Raw genomic sequence first — 21,364 nt, 5'->3', positions numbered from 1 at the left:
TTTTTCATAGCAATGTGAGAATGGACTAATACAGGGCATAAACAGGGGGACACAATGGCTGTCTTCTCATGGCAGATGGAAACCAGGAGATGACTATAGGCCGTCTTTACATTGATGAAAAAAAAATCAACGCAGAGCTCTTTATCTAGGACAAATATCCTTCAAAACTGAGGGTTAAATAAACATACTTTTAGACAAATGGAAGTGGAGGGAATTTATCTCTAACGCAGCTTCAGCACAATAAATACATGCCAAGGATGTTCCTCAGGCAGAGGGAAATGACTCTGGACGGCCACTCAGGTCTGCAGGAAGAAGATCCGTGTGACAAGTGGGGACCAAGTGAGCCCATTGGAACCTGCATTCCTTGTCCTCCACTTGGTTACTTAATTATATCAGCATGGACTCAGCTGTTCCTGTTTTCTTCCATAGCTTACAGTTTATGACAATGATTTCTACCCAATAGGAGTGCCTTCAAAGTGGCTTCAGAGTGTTGTTGGTACATTCCCTGATTCCTCGAGCACATTTTTGCTTTTTGGCACAAAAGACATTCCAAGTTCCTCTTACATTTTCTGTACACAGGCTTTGAATAATTCCCCAGAGTCCTGGTTCCTTTTCGTACAGAATGGTGTTGGGAAACCAAGCTCTGAGTGTTCGGCGTGCTTTCACTTTTACTGGGTCTGATTGTATCTAAACCTTCTCAACAGACAGAGCCCGGACTTTCCTTCCTCCCCTTCCTCCCTCCTCCTTCTTCCCCTCCCCTCCCTCCCTCTCTCTCTCCTTCTTCCCTTCTCCTCCCATTTCTCCCTCCCTCTCTCCCTCCTTCCTCCCCTCCCTGCCCTCCCTCCTTTCCCTCCTTCCTTCCCTCCTCCCTCTCTCCTTCCCTCCCTGCCTCTCCCCATCTGTCTACCAAAATCCGAGTTCACATGGATACTTCCAATTCCAATGGATCGCCACAGGGTTCACTCTGATCTCTCCCTTTTCTATTTGTCTATATTTAGAACTCTCTTTTCCAACACAGAGAAACCCATTATCCTTGATATATTTACTCATTTGGTCCCTTCTAGAGCACATGGAAAGTAGTATCAGAATTGCTCACCCAAACCACTGTTAGTCATGAGCCTGCCCGGTAGAGCTTAGGATGTGTTTACAGCTCTTTCTGCCGTTAGCCCGAGAATGCAGAGAAAAACTACTGTGTTCAGAAGTTGCCGGGGACAGTCCTTTCCCCTTCAGAGTGGCTGTCATTTATTTATAATGCAACTGTATCCCATGTTAGGAATTTGTTTATTTTACTTTTGAGTATAATATACCAAATTACCTTGATTCCAAAGTCAAAACTGTACAAAAACGTTTACTCAGAAAAAGTCTAACTTCATCCCCCCACTCTGTTCCAGCTCCACACCCCGGCAGGGAACTAGACTCTGAGGTTTATCCTTTGTTTTTTTTTTGTTGGTTTGTTTGTTTTTTGAGACGGAGTCTTACTCACTCTGTCAACCAGGCTGGAGTGCAGTGGCACAATCTCGGCTCACTGCAACCTCCGCCTCCCGGGTTCAAGCGATTCTCCTGCCTCAGCCTCCCGAGTAGCTGGGATTACAGGCGTGTGTCACCACACCCAGCTAATTTTTGTACTTTTAGTAGAGATGGAGTTTCACTATGTTGGCCAGGCTGGTCTCGAACTCCTGACCTCAGGTGATCCACCCGCCTCGGCCTCCCAAAGTGCTGGGATGACAGGCCTGAGCCATAGCACTTCGCTTGGCTGATGGTGTGTGCTGTTTTGTGGCTACCTCGAGAACCAGCCTCCCGCAGTCCCTAGGGACACTAGTGGGGCTGGCGGGTGTTTCCTCCTCACAGGCCTGGCCTAGCTGCTCGGCTTCCTCCTTTTTGTATTTTTATTTTATTTTAGAGATGGGGTCTTGCTCTGTCACCCAGGCTGGAGTGGAGCGGCACGATCATAGCTCACTGCAGCCTCAACCTCCTGGGCTCAAGCAATCCTCCCACCTCAGCTTTCTGAGTAGCTGGAGCACTACAGGAGCACGCCACCATGTCCAGCTAAAATTTGCTTGTACAGACGAAGTCTCGCTATGTCGCCCAGGCTGGTCTCAAACTCCTGGACTCAAGCGATCCTCCCGCCTCAGCCTCCCAAAGTGCTGGGACTACAGGTGTGAGCCACCGTGCCCAGCCACGGCTCCCTCCTGAAGGCTCCAGGCCTAAGTGTCCCGCCCCCTTGCTCTGTGGCTCAGCCCCTGGGCAACTCCTGCTTGCCATGGCTTTGGCTGGCACCTCCGTGGCCCCACTGCCCGGTCAGTCTTCGCAGGCCTGGCCCCCAGTAGCTGTGTGGTTTCTGCCTTCCTCCTGCACTCTGGTGGTCACAGGCCCTGCTGTGTGGGTACAGGGCAGGCGGCTAGGGCTGCAGTGTAAGCTCTGTGAGTGCAGGCGGCCCTGGGCACTGGAGCCTTGTTGCACGGACGTGCTCCTGGCACCCTTGTTGATGAATGAGCGAATGTGTGTGGGAGTGAATCCCAGAGGGTGCAGGCCACGGCACTGGGGGAGGACCCTCTCGGCTGCCTCCCAGTGGGCTTCAGGGACTCAGAGAGACCCTGCCAAGCACCTCTGTCCTCTGCTCCCGGACGGGGGCTGCAGAGAGCTCTCAAGGGGCCTTGGGAGGCACAAGCAGGCCAGGGTCCCAGGGAGGGGAGGCAGGAGGCAGCAGGGCCGGATGGTGGGCTGCAGGGGTGGAAGGAACAGGACAGTCTGGTCTGGGGGTGCTGGCTGTGGGAGACAGAGGCCAGGCCACAAAGCAGAACGGTGGGTGAGCAGGAGGGGGTGGGAGCCTTTTTCAAAAGGCTTTCAGGGACTTTTTATATTTAATGATTGAAACAAAAGATATCGAAAACTGCAGCTCCTAAGAACCACTTGTTCTCGCCCTGGTTCCTCTCCTTGGGCTTGACCTTGGCCTCCTGCAGGGCCTGGCAGCGGACAGCAGAGTCCCTGCTTCCCCAGACTGGGCGAGGGAGAGCGTGGGTCCCCAGGAATGGGGGAGGTGGTGCGGCTGGCTTTAGGATGCCCATTCTGGAACCTTCTGGTGGAAGAAAGCAGGGATCAGTACAGTATGCTTGATGCACACACTGCAGACCCTCTCCCGGCTGTGCAGCTGGTCTGATCTGGGCTCAGAGGCTGCCACTGCTCAGTGCCCCCCTGGGTAATTTTGCAGGAGGCCAGGAGGGTTCCTGGCGGTTAGTGCCGCCCACACAGAGAATTTCAGAGCCATATAAATGGGTCTCCAGGGCCTGGAGGGACTGCACACCCTGGGCCTGTGGCGCGGTGTGGACCTGGGAGGATGGGCGGCCTGCTGCTGGCTGCTCTTCTGGCTTTGGTCTCGGTGCCCAGGGCCCAGGCCGTGTGGTTGGGAAGACTGGACCCTAAGCAGGTACTGTCCTCCTGGGGGTGGGGAAAGCTGGTCCTCAGGGGCCGGCCCCTCCTTTAAGGCCACACAGCTTCTGGGTCCCCAAGGCCAGCCCAGACCAGCATGGGCAGTGGGAAATGAGTTGGGCCAGCCCTTGGGGGGTCCGAAAGGCAGGAGCCTCAGGGCAGGAGGGGTGGATGCTGGAGGGTTGGAGGCTGGAGGACTGGAGAATTGGAGGCTGGAGACTGGAGGTTGCAGGGCTGGAGGCTGGAGGCCTGGAGGCTGGAGGGCTGGATGGTTGGAGGCTAGAGGCTGGAGGCTAGAAGGCTGGGCAACTGGAGGCTGGAGGCTGCTGGGCTGGAGGGTGTAGGGCTGGAGAACTGGAGACTGGAGGCTGGAGGGCTGGAGGCTGTAGGGCTGGAGAACTGGAGGCTGGAGGGCTGGAGGCTGGAGGGCTGGAGGGCTGGAGAGCTGGAGACTGGAGGCTGGAGGGCTGGAGACTGGAGGTTGGAAGGCTGGAGGCTGGAGGGCTGGAGGCTGGAGGCTAGAGGGCTGGAGAACTGGAGGCTAGAGGCTGCAAGGCTGGAAGGTTGGAGGCTGGAGGGCGGGAGGGTTGGAGACTGGAGGCTGGAGGGCTGGATGGTTGGAGGGTGGAGGCTGGAGGCTGCAGGGCTGGAAGACTGGAGGCTAGAGGGTTGGAGGCTGGAGGCTAGAGGGCTGGGGAACTGGAGGCTGGAGGCTGCAGAGCTGGAGCCTGGAGGGCTGGAGAGCTGGAGGCTGGAGGGCTAGAGGCTGGAGGCTGGAGGGCTGGAGGCTAGAGGCTGCAAGGGTGGGGAGGCTAGAGGGCGGGAGGGTTGGAGGCTGGAGGCTGGAGGGTTGGAGGTTGGAGGCTAAGGCTGGAGGGTTGGAGGCTGGAGGCTGAGGCTGGAGGGCTGGAAGGCTGGAGGCTGGAGGCTGGAGGGCTGCTGGCCATCACAGGAGCGGCCTCAATGCAGCTTCTTGGGCCCTGGTACGTGCTTGCGGTGGCCTCCCGGGAAAAGGGCTTTGCAGTGGAGAAGGACATGAAGAACGTCGCGGGGGTGGTGGTGACCCTCACTCCAGAAAACAACCTGCGAATCCTGTCCTCTCAGCAGGGGTGAGTGGGGCGGGTCCTGCCAGGCCTTCCCATAGGCAGGACTGTGGCTCAGCCACATCATGTACTTTGCACATCTGCTCCCGGGCACCGCGGCCTGGGGGCTTCCCACGGCCCCTCTGCACCCCCCTCACTTTTCCCTCTGGGCTCTGTGCAGAGCCACCAGCCCTCTGCCCAGCTACTCACATCTGTGTCCCTGGGGCCTCCAGGTGGCACTCCCACCTTCAATACCGCGGGCGGGCACTGCTCTGACCACGCTCCTTCATGCATCCCTGTCCTGGGTCATCTGGGCTTCAGGCTGTGGTCAGAGCTGGGGAAGCCTGTCGTCTCAGCAAGCCTTTTTCGGGAATTCTGTTTAAAGGAGGGTAATGCATTTGGACCTAAGAACCACTGGTACTTTCATAACATAAATCCCCAAACAATATGGTCGTGGACGCTGTTGGCCAGACTGGCTCTGTGGCCTCAGGCCAGCGCACCCGACCACATGCATGGCTGGTGGTGGCGTGCAGGGGTGGGGTGGGCCAGGCTGTGGGGCGGCCGTGCTACACAGGGGACAACTACAGGGCAGCCGGGCTGTGGGGGTAGCCGTGCTGGGGCAGGAGTCAGTGCCCGCCTCCCTTCGCAGAAGAGTGGCCTGCTGGGTGGCGTGGTGGGCGTCTACCCCCTGGCAGGCTGGCAGCAGAGCCCAGGCCTGAACCACTGAGCCAGGCATGGGGCCCAGAGAGAAGAACCTGCCCTCCTCACCAGCGTGCTCTCCCCCTACACGCACCTGCAGGGTATGGGCAGGGGCCCCACTGCACCCCCGGGGCCAGGCCTGGCCTCAGGGCGAGCTGGGACTAAGGGGCTCCAGGCTGAGGTGGCAGCTCCCACATGGCTTTCCTAGTTCTTCTTGCTGTTTCTCCTGCATGGACTCAGCCTCAGCTTCCTTCGTTGGCAAACACTACTGCACCTTTGCTGGGTTTTGCTCACTCTGGGGACTGACCACTTAGGGAGCCCCGGCCCCTTCCCCAGAGTCGCAGGAGAACCCCCACCCTGCCCCGTCCTTCCCCCGAGTCGCGGGTGAACCCCCACCCAGCCCTGTCCTTCCCCTGAGTCGTGGGCAAACCCCCGCCCCACCCCGTCCTTCCCCCAGGCCGTGGGCAATCCCCCACCCCGCCCCGTCCTTCCCCTGAGTCGCGGCGAACCCCCACCCCGCCCTGTCCTTCCCCCGAGTCGCGGGCGAACCTCCCGTCTGTCAAGTCTCCTGTTGCGTCCTCAGCAGCATTCAGCGTTCCTGGTGGAGATCTGGCACTGAGGATCTCTCAGGAGGTGAACAGGAGTGTCTGCCCCTCTCAGGACTCCTGCGCCGTCCACTCTCCGAGAGCAGGTTTCCGGGCATCAGGGCATCCGGCAGAAGATGGAAGCTCTGGCCTCACTGCCGGCGGGCCTGGCCTGGACTCCTGGGCTCCGTCTCCTCTCACCGGGCCCCGGGGTCTTGACCCTGAGTGGGGGACGGGCCCCTTCTTTTCCAGGCTGGAGGGGTGCAGCCAGAGTGTCATGGAGCTAATAAAGCGAAACTCCGGATGGGCGTTTGAGAATCCCTGTGAGTCTGATGGCCACGGCCTCACCCAGGCGGTTCTTCCCTGCAGCATCCCCAGGCCCCCTGCGGGCAGGGACGGAGGGCTGACTCCACTCCCGAGTGCCAGGAGGCTACAGGGTCTGGTCTTGGGATTGGTGCCCATCCTGAGGGTGAAGAGAGGCCCCCGGACAGAGGACTGGAAGCTTACTCCCAGCAGGCTCAGATGCCAGTGGGGCCCAGCCAAGGTCCCCATAGGTGCAGAAGGCGAGGGGCCTGTTCAGTGGCTGTCCACAGGGACAGGGCTGGGCCGGTGTGACCCAGCCGCTCCTCGTTCACATCCGGGACAGGCTGGGGCAGTGCTTGTCTGTCTGTCCGTCAGTGTCTGAAAGCCCCTTGATGCTGGTACCAGGTGGGGTCTGGGGTGGGGGACAAAGCTTGGGGGCTCTGGGTGTGCTTGGAGGGGTCTCCTGGGGTTGGGCGCTCTCACCTGAATTGGCCCCTCCGTCCCTGTGGCCAGCACCAGCTCAGCGGCCCCTGGACGGATACAGCAGCTGCTCTCCCCCATGGCGGGGAGTTTTGTTTCCTAGCGATAGGCGTGCTGGAGCTCCGGGTGCTGGCCACCAACTTCAGAGACTATGCCATCATCTTCACTCAGCTGGAGTTTGGGGATGAGCCCTTCAACACCGTGGAGCTGTACAGTGAGTGTGCCGTGCGGGGCCTACGTGGGGAGCTGTGTGGTGAGTGGGCCGCTCAGGGGCCCACGTGGGGAGCTGTGTGGTGAGTGGGCCGCTCAGGACCACATGCAGGCCAAGTTCCCCCACCTTGAGGCTCGCTGCACTGGAGGTGGCCTTGGAAGGACCGGGGTCCTTCCCAGGGCAGGTGGCCTCCTCCCTGACCCTTCCCAGCCCCTCCCCGCCTCTCCCCAGCTCTCAGAGGTTGCTTCCCCCTGCACTGCCCTGGTGCCCCCAGGTCGGATGGAGACAGCCAGTCAGGAGGCCATGGGGCTCTTCACCAAGTGGAGCAGGAGCCTGGGCTTCCTGTCACAGCAGCAGGCCCAGCTGCAGAAGGACCGTGAGTGTCCACCGGAGCAGCCACGGGGGAGGCTTGGGGCAAGTTCTGGAGCCCACAGGGCGTGATGGGGTGACACAGACCCTGGGGCTGATTCTGGCTTCTGCCTGACTCAGACGCCCTCAGGGAGTCAGGCAGGCTGAGGGGGTCTTCACCTGCCCCTGCCCAAAGTCAGGCCTGGGGGGCTGGTCCCCATGGCCAGGGAGTCCTGTGGGCGGGGCCCTGGGGTGCTGGGGGGCTCAGTCCTTTTTCACAGCCAGTCTTGCCTTCCCTTCTAGTCACCTGTGCTCACAAGATCCTTCCGGTAAGCCGCCGTCCTGAGCCTCACCCCGGCTCCCTTGGGGGTAGGGGGTTGGGGAGGCCACACTACGCACAGTAGACGGGAGGATCCTCTGCCCAAGCCCACGGGGTTTGTGGCTCCACTGCCTCTAAGGCGGCTGAGGGTGTGGAGGGCGCCTCCGTGGTGTGCTGGGCCCCTCACACTCCTCTTGGTTTTCAGTGAGTGCTGCGTCCCCAGTAGGGATGGCGCCCGCAGGGTCCTGTGACCTCGGCCAGTGTCTACCCACCTCGCTCAGCGGCTCCCGGGGCCCAGCACCAGCTCAGAATAAAGCGATTCCACAGCAAACCAAGGATGCTCTTGACTGGGGCACAGCCGGGGAATTGCGGGGAGGATGGCGGGGGTCATCACCAAGGGCCAAGCCACAGAACCATAGAGCCAGCTGCAAAGAAGACGCGTGCCCAACCCAGTCCCTTGCCAGAGCCCCTCTGGGTCTTCGGACACCCAAACTCGGGCCCCGGCTCGGAGGTGGAGGCTGGTCAGGGGACACAGCCTGGGAGGCAGCCAGCAGTAACGTCCACCAGGACCATGGCTGGGGTGCCACAGGCTCCAAGGATTGCCCAGGACAAGAGAGACGTGGTTGGTGGGGCTCAGAGAGGCCCCTGACCCCCCAGGCTCAGGCTTCTCTGGGCTGGGGTTGTGCCTCTTGCCTGGGCAGGCACGGGGACCCCAGACGCCCGAGCCTGCAGGTCCTCCTGTGTTCTGATGGGCGTGGGGGGCTGCCTGCCATCCTGGGAGAAACACAGGCCATGGGGGCCTCGGGGCTGGATGCGGGGCTGGGGACTGTGAGAGGCTCATGGCTGGAGTGAGGCGAGGTGCACACAGATGCCTTGACCTGCCAGACTGGGCATGCACATGCATGCACATGTGAGCACGCACTCACACATGCACACACACACACTCATGGGCACGGGCACACAGCCCTGGCCCGCCCTTCGGTACCTGCTCAGGTGCTGGGTGCCAGGCCCTCAAGAAGGTGGCGGGGGCTGTGTGGGTGGCTGCCGCGCGGGGCTCCCACGTCCACATCTGCCCCAGAAGGGCCACAACCAGCCCTTTGCCTGTGACCTGGGAGGTCTGGGATGAGGGCCAGGGCTTAATGAGTCTCAGGGGCACACACAGTGACCCCAGGCTGGGCACAGAGGGCAGGAGGGTCCTGGGGCCTCAGAGAGGCCTCTGTCTGCCAGGGCAGCCCAGGCCAGTGGTGACCACAGGGCGGGGCAGTGCTGGCTGTGCCGGAGTGTCTGAGGGTGGTCCCTGGGCGGGGAGAGAGTAGCAGAGCCCAAGGCCACACCTGCTGCCTCCCTCCCCTCCCTCCCCTCCATCGTCTCCCGACACAGGCTGGCAGCTCCAGGGAGGTTTAAACACTGGCCTTGGTGGCTGAGGGAGGAGGGTGAAGATGAGGCAGGGGCTGCTGGTGCTGGTGCTGGTGCTGGGGCTGGGGCTGGGGCTGGCTGCAGGGTCCCAGGTACAGGAGTGGTACCCCAGGGAGTCCCACACCCTCAACTGGAACAAGGTGAGCCATGTGCCGCTGGTCCCTGAGCAGGGAGCCGGCCCTGGAGCTGAAGCAGGTTCCTGCACAGTCTCCCGGCAGCCGCCCAGGAGCAGGGCTACCAGGAGTTCCAGGCATGGGCACTGCCCACCTGGCCTCTCCCACTGCAGCCTCCGGCAAGGGGCCCCGCAAGTTGCAGGGCAAAGGCAGGGAGCCTCGAGGGGGTTCAGGGGGGTCGGGGGGTCAGGGAGGGTCAGGGTGGAGGGACCCAGAGAGCTGTGGCCGAGGAGGTCGGGTGACGCCCAGAGTGCAGAGTGGGTGTGGAGCAAGCGGGGCGTATTCTGTAGCGGGAGGGCCCGGGCACCTGCTGAGTGAGCCGTGGGAGCAGCACTCATTGGCACAGTGGTGCCCAGGGCAGTGGGGTTGGCAGCAGGCAGAGTTGGGGACCGGGGGCCGGCGGGAAGGGAAGTGGCCGAGCAGTACCCGGCCCCCAGGAGGCCACGTGGAAAGGAGCCAGGGCCTCTGAGGTAGGGGGGCCTCCCACCTGCTGGTGCCCACGGCCCAGCCCTGTGCTGCCTGGGATCCCTGACCAGCTAGGCACCTACTTCTCTGCGGCCCTGCTCCAGTGGCCAGGGCTTGAGTGGCTGGGACCAAGGTGGCACCTGGGTGGGGCTGGGGCTCCGGCTCGCAGAAGGGTCACTTGTCTCCTGGGTTCTCTAGCTGGGAACCTCGGGGGTAGGGACAGCCCCTGGGTGGCAGCTCCTGTCCCCGCCCACACACCCGCTGCTCAGTTTTCAGGGTTCTGGTACATTCTGGCCACGGCTACTGACGCCCAGGGATTCTTGCCGGCCAGGGACAAGAGGAAGCTGGGAGCGTCCATGGTAAAGGTGAACAAAGTGGGCCAGCTCCGCGTGCTCCTCGCCTTCAGCCGGTGAGTGGGCAGCGCTCCCCAGGCAAGGGTCTCCCCTTCCAGGAGGAGGGAGCTGCCTGGGGGCTGGAAAGGAGTCTGGGAGGAGCCCGTCTGTCTGGAAGTTCCACAAGGACCATCCCCCCCACTTCCTCCCCCCTAAACTCAGAGGAAGCCGCCTGCAGGCCCTGGGCCCCCACATGGGAGCCACCTGCAGCCCCTGGGCCCCCACGGGTGGGAGTTGGGAGTTTCTCCCGTGCCGTGGGACAGGCCCCAGTCCGAACTGGAAAATCCTCAAACCACAGAGCCTCAAATTGACACGAGTTGGATAGTGAAGCAAAAAACTGGGGACCTGGGGCCTCAACCTTCCCAGGTCCCACGGGAGCAGGGGTGGGACCGAGACGTGTGGGTGGGGCTTGGCGGCCGACGGGTGGGAGGAGGGGTTCCCTGGTCTGCAGCCTGAGCCCCCGCCTTGGCCCCAGGTTGAAGGGGTGCCAGTCCCAGGAGGTGATCTTGAGGAAAGACAGGAAGAAGCCGGTGTTCAGGAACACCTGTGCGTATGCGGCGGGCCCGAGGGAAGGACCGGAGGGAGGTGTGCTGGGGCTCTGGGCCCCAGAGGAGCTGCGTGAGATGCCTCTGTCCCCCCTGTGCCTTGAGCAGACCCCTTGTCCCGGAGAGCACGTGGCAGGCGGGCGTCAGGCTGGCTGTGTTCCCAGAGCCCACACGTCATGTGCTGGGCGGCCTGGCCCGGGAGGGGAGGCCCCCGGAGGGCACTCAGTCCCTCTGGACACCTGCACCTGGGTGGGGGCTCCGAAACCTTGGACACCAGGGGTCAGGGCTGCGGGCGGGCACAGCCACACCATCCGGGAACCAGCGGGCATCCTGGGAGTCTCTTTCAGTGAAAGGGGTGAAGGCCTTCCACGTGCTGTCCACTGACTACAGCTACGGCCTGGTCTACCTCCGCCTGGGGCGCGCAGCCCAAAACTACAAGAACCTGCTGCTCTTCCGTGAGTGGGCACAGCGGGTGGCGGGGGATGGTGGAGGGGGTGCAGAGGGAGGCACAGAGGGGTGCTGGGCACATGGGGCCGGGCAGGACCCAGGGGGTGAGGTGGGCAGGGAGAGTGGGGGTTGGGGCTGTGGTCAGGGCAGGGGCAGTGGAAGCCAAGACCACAGCAGTCAGGTCCTGGAGGTCGCTGAAGCAAGGATGGGGGATGCCAGGAAGAGGCTGCAGAGCAAGGTGGGCCATCCAGGGGGAGTGGAGGCCACCAGGATGGTGGGGGGTGCAGGTGCAACGTTCTAGGTGAGGGACACAATGGGGATGAGGAGGCGCCGGAGGGGTCCCAGGTAAGGGTCTGCCCGGGATGGAGGGGTGTGGAAGTGACCCAGTGTGGGTTAAGGGCCGCAAACCCAATTCTAGGCACCAACCACCTGGGGTACAGGGAAAGAAGTGGCCCTCCCAGTTGGAAGGGGTAGAGGAGAGGTGGGTCCTGGGGTCTCAGTTGAGGTGGGGCATGCTCAGGGTGCAGCAAGCTGGGGCACAGCTGAGGGGCTGGCTGGAGGGGACTCTGCAGGCAGAGAGGGTTCCCCAGGCGACAGCATGGTGACCCTGGCTTCCCGAGCCTGGCTGCCTCCTAAGTGGGGAGGGGCCCAGCTGCCGCTGTCCTCCCCTGGCCAACCCCTGCTTCATGCCTAAACTCTGAGGACATTTCAGCAGCTCCTGGGGTAGGGATGGGGGTCAGGGTGCAGACCCTAAAATGGCCAGAGCTAGAGTCTCTGATGTGATCCTGATCTCAACCTCAGATAGACAGAATGTTTCGAGCTTCCAGAGTCTGAAGGAATTCATGGACGCGTGTGACATTCTGGGGCTCTCCAAGGCCGCCGTCATCCTCCCGAAAGACGGTAAACTGTGCCCTCAGCCTTTTGCCCTCCTGGCCCTACCTGCCCGTCCCATTGGGGAGCTGATTCGTTGGGGGAAGGAGAGATGAAAGGACCCATTTGAAAGGTGCCATTTTAAAGATCCACCCAAACGTGCCTCCCACCTCCTGCCGCCCCTGAGAATCGGGGCTTGGCCTGGCAGACCTTGCACCGACAGCGAGAGGCACCCAGAGCAGATGCTGCATCTGACCAGGTGGTGCTGCGGCTGTGGCTGCAGGATCGGGGGCTGCATGGCTGTGTTCTCGTGGTGCCCAAGACGAGCACGCATGGAACCAGGGAGCGGCCGGGGCAGACGTGTTCATGGTTCCTGTGTCTCCTCCGAGCAGCCAGCCCACGCATGGCTGTTTTCCTCTCCCACAGCGTCCTGTGCACACACCATCCTGCCATGAGAGCCAGTGTCCTCTGCTCTTTCCTTTCAACGTGTGGTCCTCCCAGGCCCCGGGAGCGTTGTTCCAGATGTCAGGTGGAGAGCATGGCTTGTTGAGAGGTGTTTGGTGACTCTAGGTCATTGATAATGTATCAATGACAGAAAATCAAGTGGCTCAAGGGATCCTTTATGATCACAGAAAGATGGCGGAAGGAGGGTACAGGCTGACCGGGTAGCGAGATGTCAGCCAGGCCCCTTTCCCGGTGTCCTCTGGAGCACACTGCAGGCTGTTGCTGTTCCTTGTCTGCTGTGAAATAGACCACAGGCTGGCCCAACGCAGTCCTCGCCGTGTGACTTCCCTCTGCCCTCCACGCCCCCGCCACCCTCTGCGTTCCTTGACATCCTGCACTTTCTCAGGAAGCCGTTCACATATCCACCCAACATGGAGAAGCCCCCATGACGTGCCAGGCAGCATGCTGGCCCCTGCGGCTGCGTTAGGGAGCAGAATCGGCAAACACAGTCCCAGAGTTGATGCTTGATCAGGAGAAGCCAACCTCAGCAGCGTGATCACCTGGATACTCGAGTATAGACCCTAGATCACCTGGATACTCGAGTATAGACCCTAGAAGTGTATCTAGGCGCGGCCAGGGCCCAACAACAGCAGGTCTGACTCATTCCATCCAGGGCAGCATCAGGGAGTGCTTCCTGGGGGAAGTGGCATTTGGGCTGACCTGGGAAGGGTGGTGGGTGTTAAGTCAGTTCGGGTGGGGCTGGAGGAGCAGGGGTGCATCCCCAGAACAGGACATGACTTCTGAAAAGACATCAGAGTAGAGAAAATGGCTTCTCAAGGAGATTGGGGATGCCAGTATGAGAACGGCAGCGGGGAGAGCCACAGAGGAGCAGGAGGGGGTCCACCGGACCATGGCACCTCGAAGGCTGCAGTGAAGGGCTTGGGTCTCACTCGAGGGGTGATGACGGGAGGTTGTCTGAGATGAACCCCTCAACTGAATGAATGGACTTTCTTCTGGCCAAGGCGATCCCAAAGAAACCCTGAACCCAAGTCCTCAGCCATGACGGGGTAAGGGGTCAGCCCCTCCTTCTGGCCCGAGAAGAGATCAGAGAGTGGTTCTGGGCAGCCCATGGAGAATTTGCTCAGCTGCACGTGTACACGCTTCTCCTTTCATGAATACTCACGATCCTTCTGAAGCTTATTGGACACCTATATTTGGCCATCTCCTTCAGCATAAATTCCTCTTCCCTCTGCCCCTCCCTCCAAGTGTCTGTTCCAGGCTTCTGGCCCGAGGCTACGCTTCCTAGCCTGTCAGAAGGGCTGCCCTGCTGGCTGCAATCTCTTATGAGAAATAAGGCTCTCCTGTGTGCAGAAAAGTAGTCTGGAGCCCAGGCAACATGGTGAGACCTCATCTCTGCAAAAAATACAAAAATTACAAAAATTAGCTGAGCGTGGTGGTGGGCACCTGTAGTCCCAGCTACTCAGGAAGCTGACGGGGGAGGATTGCTTGAGCCTGGGAGGTTCAGTGAGTCGGGATTGCCTCACTGCACTCCAGCCTGGGCAACAGAGTGAGACTCTGTCTCAAAAAACATATATATAGGCCAAGCACGGTGGCTCACACCTGTAATCCCAGCACTTTAGGAGGCCGAAGCGGGTGGATCACGAGGTCAAGCGATTGAGACCATCCTGGCCAACACGGTGAAACCCCGTGTCTATTAAAAATACAAAAAATTAGCCAGACGTGGTAGCGCACACCTGTAATCCCAGCTTTTCAGGAGGCTGAGGCAGGAGAATTGCTTGAACCCAGGAGGTGGAGGTTGCAGTGAGCCGAGATCGCACCATTGCACTCCAGCCTGGTGACAGAGGAGACTCCGTCTCAAAAAAAATTATATACATATATAATATATATATTATTATAATATATTTTATATATAGTATATATTATAACATATACATAAAAGGCTGGGTGCCTGTAATCCCAGCACTTTGGGAGGCTGAACCAGGTGAATCACTTGAGGTCAGGGGTTCGAGACCGGCCTGACCAACATAGAGAAAAACTGTCTCTACTAAAAATACAAAGTTAGCCATGCATGGTGGCGCATGCCTATAATCCCAGCTACTCGGGAGGCTGAGGCAGGAGAGTAGCTTGAACCCGGGAGGCAGAGGTTGCGGTGAGCTGAGATCATGCCATTGCACTCTAGCCTGGGCAATGAGAGGGAAATTCCATCTCAAAAAAAAAAAACAAAAAATACAGCCGGGCATGGTGGCTCACACCTGTAATCCCAGCACTTTGGGAGGCTGAGATGGGTGTATCACGAGGTCAGGATTTCAAGACCAGCCTGGCCAAGATGCTGAAACCCTGTCTCTACTAAAAAAAATACAAAAATTAGCCAGGTGTGGTGGTGGGCGCCTGTAATCCCAGCTACTTGGGAGGCTAAGGCAGGAGAATCGCTTGAACCCAGGCAGTAGAGGCTGCAGTGAACCGAGATTGCTCCACTGCACTCCACTGGGCAACAGAGCAAGACTCCGTCTCAAAAAAAAAAAAAAAAATATATATATATATATGTATATATAGGCTGGGTGCGGTGGCTCATGCCTGTAATCCCAGCACTTTGGGAGGCCAAGGCGGGTGGATCACGAGGTCAGAAATTTGAGACCAGCCTGACAAACATGGTGAAACTCCGTCTCTACTAAAATACAAAAAAGTTAGCCGGGCGTGGTGATGCATGCCCGTAGTCCCAGCAACTCGGGAGGCTGAGGCAGGAGAATCATTTGAACCCGAGAGGCAGAGGTTGCAGTGAGCCGAGATCGCACCATTGCCCTCCAGCCTGGGTGACAAGAGCGAGACTCCGTCTCAAAAAAAATACAGAAACATGTCCACGACCCAGCACGTTCTGCAAAGCTCCTCTGGGTCTTCCTGCCCCAGCCCCAGCCCAAGGAGCCACTGGTCGTCTTCCTGTTATTACGTCGATTTCCATTTTCTGGAGTCTCCTGTGAATGAGATCACTCTGCATGCACGCTGCGTCGGGGGTCCGGCTTCCTTCACTCACAGAGCTGAACAGCTGTTGTGAGATTCACCCACGCTGTGTGGTCACTCGTTCATTCCCTTTCATCGCTGGCTGCTGCTCTGTGTTGTGGTACCAGGGTGAATTTCAGATTGTGGCCAGGTGCAGTGGCTCAGGCCTGTCATCCCAGTACTTTGGGAGGCCGAGGAGGACAGATCACTTGAGGTCAGGAGTTCGAGACCAGCCCGGCCAACACGGTGAAACCCTGTCTCTACTGAAAATACAAAAATTAGCGAGCCATGGTGGCAGGTACCTGTACTCCCAGCTACTCGGGAGGCTGAGGCAGGAGAATCACTTGAACCTGGGAGGTTGAGGTTGCAATGAGCTGAAATCATGCCACTGCACTCCAGCCTGGGTGACACAGAGAGGCTCTGTCTCAAAAAACAAACAAACAAAATCCGGGGGAGCCCATAGGTGTGTCTGCTACAGATGAGCCCCCAGGTGAGCCCACAGCCTGTGGACATCCTTGCTGGCTGGCAGCAGAGACAGCTGCGGCCGGGCCGATGGGGCTGGCCAGTGCTCCTGGACACCCCCCACCTCCCGAGGGCCCTGTGCAGTCCTGTCCTGGAGTTACAGTGGTCACTCCACTGGGCCTCTGAGGTCCAGGTTGGGGACGAAAGGCGGCAGGGAGTGGCCTGAGGCTCTTATGAAAGCCCAACAGTTTTGGTCAGAGTCTGCAATTCCCAAAGGTTCCGGCATGGGGTTGGGCACCTGTGTGGCCCCATGGAAGGTGTTTACAGACCCAGAGTCACCAACTGGGGCTGACGGCTTTTTCACTGCTGCACGTGGCTAGGTCATCTTTCTCCTTTCTGTTAAGCAAAAGCCCTAACAGTTTCAAAGAACTGGATAAGTGTGGGTGGCAAGCCATCTAGGTGCCGAGGCAAGAGACCGAGGGCACGAGCTGTTCCAGTTTAATAAAATATATCGGCCGGGCGCGGTGGCTCACGCTTGTAATCCCAGCACTTTGGGAGGCCGAGGTGGGCGGATCACGAGGTCAGGAGATCGAGACCACGGTGAAACCCCGTCTCTACTAAAAATACAAAAAGTTAGCCGGGCGTGGTGGCGGGCGCCTGTAGTCCCAGCTACTCGGAGAGGCTGAGGCAGGAGAATGGCGTGAACCCAGGAGGCGGAGCTTGCAGTGAGCCGAGATCGCGCCACTGCACTCCAGCCTGGGCGACAGAGCGAGACTCCGTCTCAAAAAAAAAAAAAAGTATATATATATATATATATATATATATAAAACAAGAGTTATGCTAGATCTAGATCATAGACATATTATATATGAATATAATTAATCATTAGTTTATAGCAATTACTCTTTATTCCAATATTATAATAATCCTCACTCTATAATCACAACCGAGAAAAACCAGGCCATACAGAGATAGGAGCTGAGGGGACATAGGGAGGAGTGACCAGAAGACAAGAGTGTGAGCCTTCTGTTATGCCTGGACAGGGCCACCAGAGGGCTCCTTGGTCTAGCGGTAACGCCAGGGCCTGGGAAGATGCCTGTTGCCAAGTGGACCGTGGTCTAGAGGTAGCGTCAGTGCCAAGAAAAAACACCTGCTACTTAGCAGACAGGGAAAGGGAGTCTCCTTTTCCCTGGGGGAGTTTAGAGAAGACTCTGCTCCTCCACCTCTTATGGAGGGCTTGACATCAGTCAGACCCGCCTGCAGTTATCTGGAGGCCTAACCGTCTCCCTGTGATGCTGTGCTTCAGTGGTCACGCTCCTAGTCCACCTTCATGTTCCATCCTGTACACCTGGCTCTGCCTTTTAGATAGCAGTAGAAAATTAGTGAAAGTACTAAAAGTCTCTGATATGCAGAAATAATGGCGTAAGCTGTTTCTCTCTCTCTCCTCTCTCTCTCTCTCTGCCTAGGCTGCCAGGCAGGGAAGGGCCCCCTGTCCAGTGGACACGTGACCCACGTGACCTTACCTATCATTGGAGATGGCTCACTCTCCTTATCCTGCCCCTTTGTCTTGTATCCAATAAATATCAGCACAGTCTGGCATTTGGGGCCACTACAGGTCTCCGCGTCTTTGTGGTAATGGTCCCCTGGGCCCAGCTGTCTTTTCTTTTATCTCTTTGTCTTGTGTCTTTACTTCTACAATTTCTCATCTCCGCACATGGGGAGAAAAACCCACCGACCCTGTGGGGCTGGACCCTACAGATAGGAAGGGCCGACCTCCAGGTGACGAAAACCAGGTGGACCGTGGGGTCAGGCTGAGTGTGTCTGCAGCCCCCGATCAGGCCTGCACTGTGAATGGCCACCGGCTGTGGGAGGTCCTGGCATGCCCCAGTACTGCAAACTGGGGGTATCAGAAGCTCGTTCTCAGTTCTAGAGACTCCAAGTCCAGACCCAGGTGCTGCAGGGTCACGCTCCTCCGAAGGCACTGAAGGAGGCTCTGCAGGGTCACGCTCCTCCGAAGGCACTGAAGGAGGCTCTGCAGGGTCACGCTCCTCCGAAGGCACTGAAGGAGGCTCTGCAGGGTCACGCTCCTCCGAAGGCACTGAAGGAGGCTCTTTCCTGTCTCTTCCAGCCGCGGGCGGTGCTGGTAGGTCTGGCTGTTCTGGGGCTGGGGCTGCATCTCTCCCGTCACTGCCCCTGCCCTCCCGAGGCCTTGTCTCTTGTGGCCAGCCCCGCTCTTCTCAGCAGTCATTGGATCTAGGACCTTATTTTGTCTTTCGATTTGTTTTTTTGAGACAGGGTCTCACTCTGTCACCCAGGCTGGAGGGCCGTGGCACAATCATGGCTCACTCCAGCCTCGACCTCCTGGGCTCAAGCGATCCTCCTATCTCAGCCTCCCGAGTAGCTGGGATGAGTGTGCAGCATGACACCCAGCTAATTTGTTTCTATTTTTTGTAGAGCCAGGGTCTATCTATGTTGCCTGGGCTGGTCTCGAACTCCTGGGCTCAAGCTCTCCTCCCAGCTTGATTTCCCAAAGTGCTGGGGTTACAGGTGTGAGCCGCTGCACCCGGACACGCTGTTCCACACATGGTCATGCTCACAGGTTCAGGTGGAATGACATTTTGTGGACAGTGTTCAGCACTGCACAGTCACCTTCCCCCAATCTGCCCCCACCAGGGTCAGACCTCCCCAGCACTCTCCCCTTCCCCATGGGGGCCTGATCCCTGCTCATGCCCAAAATGTCCTGGGGTGCCTGGCTTCACACACTCTGCAGCCCCAGCAGCACTCGCCAGCAGCCCTGCAGGGCTCCACTGGGTACTCTGACTTGTACTCACCCTTCCACCTCTGTCACGTGACCTGGGGCAGGGGTGTGACGCCTCCACCTTCCCACTCCCACACCCACTGCCCACTTCATGGCCCTCTGCACGTGGACTTCGTGTAGCGGCCAGGAGCCCCTGCATTTTCTCCAGGAATGTCTTCCAGCCTCAGGGCCAGCTTCGCCCAGGCCTCGACCTGAAGGATGTTCACACAGCTCCTTCAAAGCCCTCCCCATCAGTGCCAATCAACAAGGCAATTCCAGAATGTCCCAACCCTCAGGGGTGTGGCTGAGGGGGAGAGCTTGCGGGGAGGGGGGGGATGCAAACCCTTGGTAATGACCTTGGTGTGAACCTGTGTGTCCACAAGGCAGCCGAAGCAGGGAGGGGAAGGCGTCCATGTTTAGTTGATTTTTTTATCCAGAATGGTGATCCATTAAGTCTGGAAGAAATTCTGAGTCGTCACAGAGAGTGAGAGAGTGTGGGTGTTCTGGGACTGCAGGCTGTCTGTTGCTGTTGCTCTTGTTTTTTTTTTTTTTTTTGAGGGGGAGTCTCAGTCTGTCACCCAGGCTGGAGTGCAGTGGCACAATCTCCGCTCACTGCAACCTCTGCCTCCCAGGTTCAAGTGATTCTCCTGCCTCAGCCTCCCGAGTAGCTGGGATTATAGGCTCGCACCATCACGCCCAGCTGATTTTTGCATTTTTAGTAGAAATGGGGTTTCCCCATGTTGGCCAGGCTGGTCTTGAACTCCTGACCTCAGGTGGTCCACCTGCCTTGGCCTCCCAAAGTGCTGGGATTACAGGCGTGAGCCACTGCACCAGGCCTGTTTGGTTGGGTTTTTAAATTTTTTACAAAAGTTTTTGAGATGGTGTCTCACTCTGTCGCCCAGGCCGGAGTGCAGTGGCACAATCTCAGCTCACTGCAACCTCCGCCTCCCGGGTTCAAGCGATTCTCCCACCTCAGCCTCCTGCGTAGCTGGGATTATAGGCACCCGCTATCATGCCTGGCTAATTTTTGTATTTTTGTAAAGATGGGGTTTCACCATATTGGCCAGGCTGGTCTTGAACTCCCAACCTCAGGTGATCCACCCACCTCGGCCTCCCAAAGTTCTGGGGTTACAGGCGTGAGCCGCTGCACCTGGTGGGCTTCTATTTTGTTTCGAATGGTAAGTGCTGTGGTTTGAATGTGTCCTCTCCAAAATTCAGATGTTGCCAGTGTGAACGTATCAAGAGGTGGGCCCTTTGAAGAGGCGATTAGGCCATGAAGTCTCCTCCCGCGCGAATGGGATGAAGGCCCTTCTGAAGCAGCATCCAGCCTCCTGCTAGGCTGCTCTGCTGCTATGGGACAGAGCAAGAAGGCCCTTACTGGCCGGGCGCGGTGGCTCACACTTGTAATCCCAGCACTTTGGGAGGCCGAGGCGGGCGGATCACGAGGTCAGGAGATCGAGACCACGGTGAAACCCCCTCTCTACTAAAAATACAAAAAAAATTAGCCGGGCGTGGTGGCGGGCGCCTATAGTCCCAGCTACTCGGAGAGGCTGAGGCAGGAGAATGGCGTGAACCCAGGAGGTGGAGCTTGCAGTGAGCCGAGATCGCGCTACTGCACTCCAGCCTGGGTGACAGAGTGAGACTCTGTCTCAAAAAAAAAAAAGAAGGCCCTTACCAGACGCAGACACTGGCCTTGTTGAGGGCTCCTCCTGCATGAATGAGATGAAGGCCCTTCTGAAGCAGCATCCTGCTAGGCTGCTCTGCTGCTACAGGACACAGCAAGAAGGCCCTTACCAGACACCAGACAGTCGCCTTGTTCCAGACCTCCCAGCCTCCAGAACTGTTCTGTTCTTTATAATTTACCTGGTCCCAGGTATTTTGTTATAGCAGCACAAATAAACTAAGGCAGTAAATAAATAATTTCCTTAATTTTTTTATTGCAGTAAAATATACAGAACATAAAATTCACCATTTTAACCTTTTTATTTTTTTTTTTTAAAGACAGGTTCTCTCTCTGTTATCTAGGCTGGAGTGCAGTGGCACAATCACAGGTCACTGCAGCCTCAAACTCCTGGGCTCAAGGGATCCTCTCCCCTCAGCCCCCTGAGTAGCTAGGATTACAGACTATGCCTGGCTAATTTTGTCCAGCTAATTTTCACCATGTTGCCCAGGCTGGTCTGGAACTCCTGGCCTCAAGCAATCTGCCCACCTTGACCTCTCAAAGGACTGGGATTACAGGCATGAGCCACCACACCCGGCCTGGCCCTAACCTTTTTTTTTTTGAGACAGAGTCTCGCTCTGTTCCCCAGGCTGGAGTGCAATGGCTCGATCTCAGCTCACCACAACCTCTGCTTCCTGGGTTCAAGCGATTCTCCTGCCTCAGCTCCCGAGTAGCTGGGATTACAGGCATGCACCACCACGCTTGGCTAATTTTGTATTTTTAGTAGAGATGGCGTTTCTCCATGTTGGTCAGGATGGTCTCCAACTCCCAACCTCAGGTGATCCGCCCACTTCGGCCTCCCAAAGTGCTGGGATTATAGACATGAGCCACTGCACCCGGCCTGCCCTAACCATTTTTAAGTGCACACTCCAGTGGCATTAAGTATATTCACATTGTTGTGTGACCATCACCACCATCTTCTTCTCCAGATTTTTTTTTTTTTTTTTGAGAGGGAGTCTCACTCTGTCACCCAGGCTGGAGTGCAGAGGCTCGATTTCCGCTCACTGCAAACTCCGCCTCCTGGGTTCACGCCATTCTCCCACCTCAGCCTTCTGAGTAGCTGGGATTACAGGCGTGCGCCACTATGCCCGGCTAATTTTTGTATTTTTAGTAGAGACGGGGTTTCACCACATTGGCCAGGATGGTCATGAACTCCTGACCTCAGG

At 58.1% G+C, this 21,364-nt stretch overlaps 2 protein-coding genes across 5 annotated transcripts; both read left to right on the top strand.

Moving 5' to 3' along the window:
• The first annotated feature begins 1,692 nt into the window (after positions 1-1,692).
• LCN6 (lipocalin 6) lies at positions 1,693-7,783 on the top strand. The gene is made up of 5 exons (XM_030818223.1): positions 1,693-3,424; positions 4,396-4,535; positions 6,044-6,114; positions 6,678-6,788; positions 7,060-7,783. The coding sequence occupies exons 1-5, from the start codon at positions 3,335-3,337 to the stop codon at positions 7,224-7,226; spliced, it is 579 nt and encodes a 192-aa protein (XP_030674083.1). The 5' UTR covers positions 1,693-3,334; the 3' UTR covers positions 7,227-7,783.
• A 259-nt stretch (positions 7,784-8,042) lies between these two features.
• LCN10 (lipocalin 10) lies at positions 8,043-13,574 on the top strand. 4 transcript variants are annotated; one of them, XM_003279823.4, is made up of 6 exons: positions 8,043-9,008; positions 9,776-9,915; positions 10,374-10,483; positions 10,791-10,898; positions 11,692-11,790; positions 12,187-13,574. In XM_003279823.4, the coding sequence occupies exons 1-6, from the start codon at positions 8,892-8,894 to the stop codon at positions 12,213-12,215; spliced, it is 603 nt and encodes a 200-aa protein (XP_003279871.3). In that variant the 5' UTR covers positions 8,043-8,891; the 3' UTR covers positions 12,216-13,574. The 4 variants fall into 4 exon arrangements, 3 of the variants coding, with proteins under 3 accessions (XP_003279871.3, XP_012364518.2, XP_030674082.1); XM_012509064.2 differs by lacking the exon at positions 10,791-10,898; XM_030818222.1 differs by lacking the exon at positions 10,791-10,898 and having other exon boundaries at positions 11,692-12,273.
• The last annotated feature ends 7,790 nt before the right edge of the window (positions 13,575-21,364 follow it).

Source organism: Nomascus leucogenys, chromosome 8, assembly GCF_006542625.1.
Source record: "Nomascus leucogenys isolate Asia chromosome 8, Asia_NLE_v1, whole genome shotgun sequence".
NCBI lineage: Eukaryota > Metazoa > Chordata > Mammalia > Primates > Hylobatidae > Nomascus > Nomascus leucogenys.
The sequence above is the reverse complement of the archived record's forward strand: the minus strand, read 5'-3'. Positions and strand labels throughout refer to the sequence as shown.

What these genes read in the sequence shown, in the direction of transcription:
- LCN6 (XM_030818223.1), top strand. Translation starts at nt 3,335, where the DNA reads ATGGGCGGCCTGCTGCTGGCTGCTCTTCTGGCTTTGGTCTCGGTGCCC. An exon ending in GAAGACTGGACCCTAAGCAG is followed by an intron (nt 3,425 to 4,395) that starts GTACTGTCCTCC and finishes GCCTCAATGCAG; the next exon opens with CTTCTTGGGCCCTGGTACGT. An exon ending in ATGGGCGTTTGAGAATCCCT is followed by an intron (nt 6,115 to 6,677) that starts GTGAGTCTGATG and finishes TTTGTTTCCTAG; the next exon opens with CGATAGGCGTGCTGGAGCTC.
- LCN10 (XM_003279823.4), top strand. Translation starts at nt 8,892, where the DNA reads ATGAGGCAGGGGCTGCTGGTGCTGGTGCTGGTGCTGGGGCTGGGGCTG. An exon ending in ACACCCTCAACTGGAACAAG is followed by an intron (nt 9,009 to 9,775) that starts GTGAGCCATGTG and finishes CCCGCTGCTCAG; the next exon opens with TTTTCAGGGTTCTGGTACAT. An exon ending in GTGCTCCTCGCCTTCAGCCG is followed by an intron (nt 9,916 to 10,373) that starts GTGAGTGGGCAG and finishes CCTTGGCCCCAG; the next exon opens with GTTGAAGGGGTGCCAGTCCC.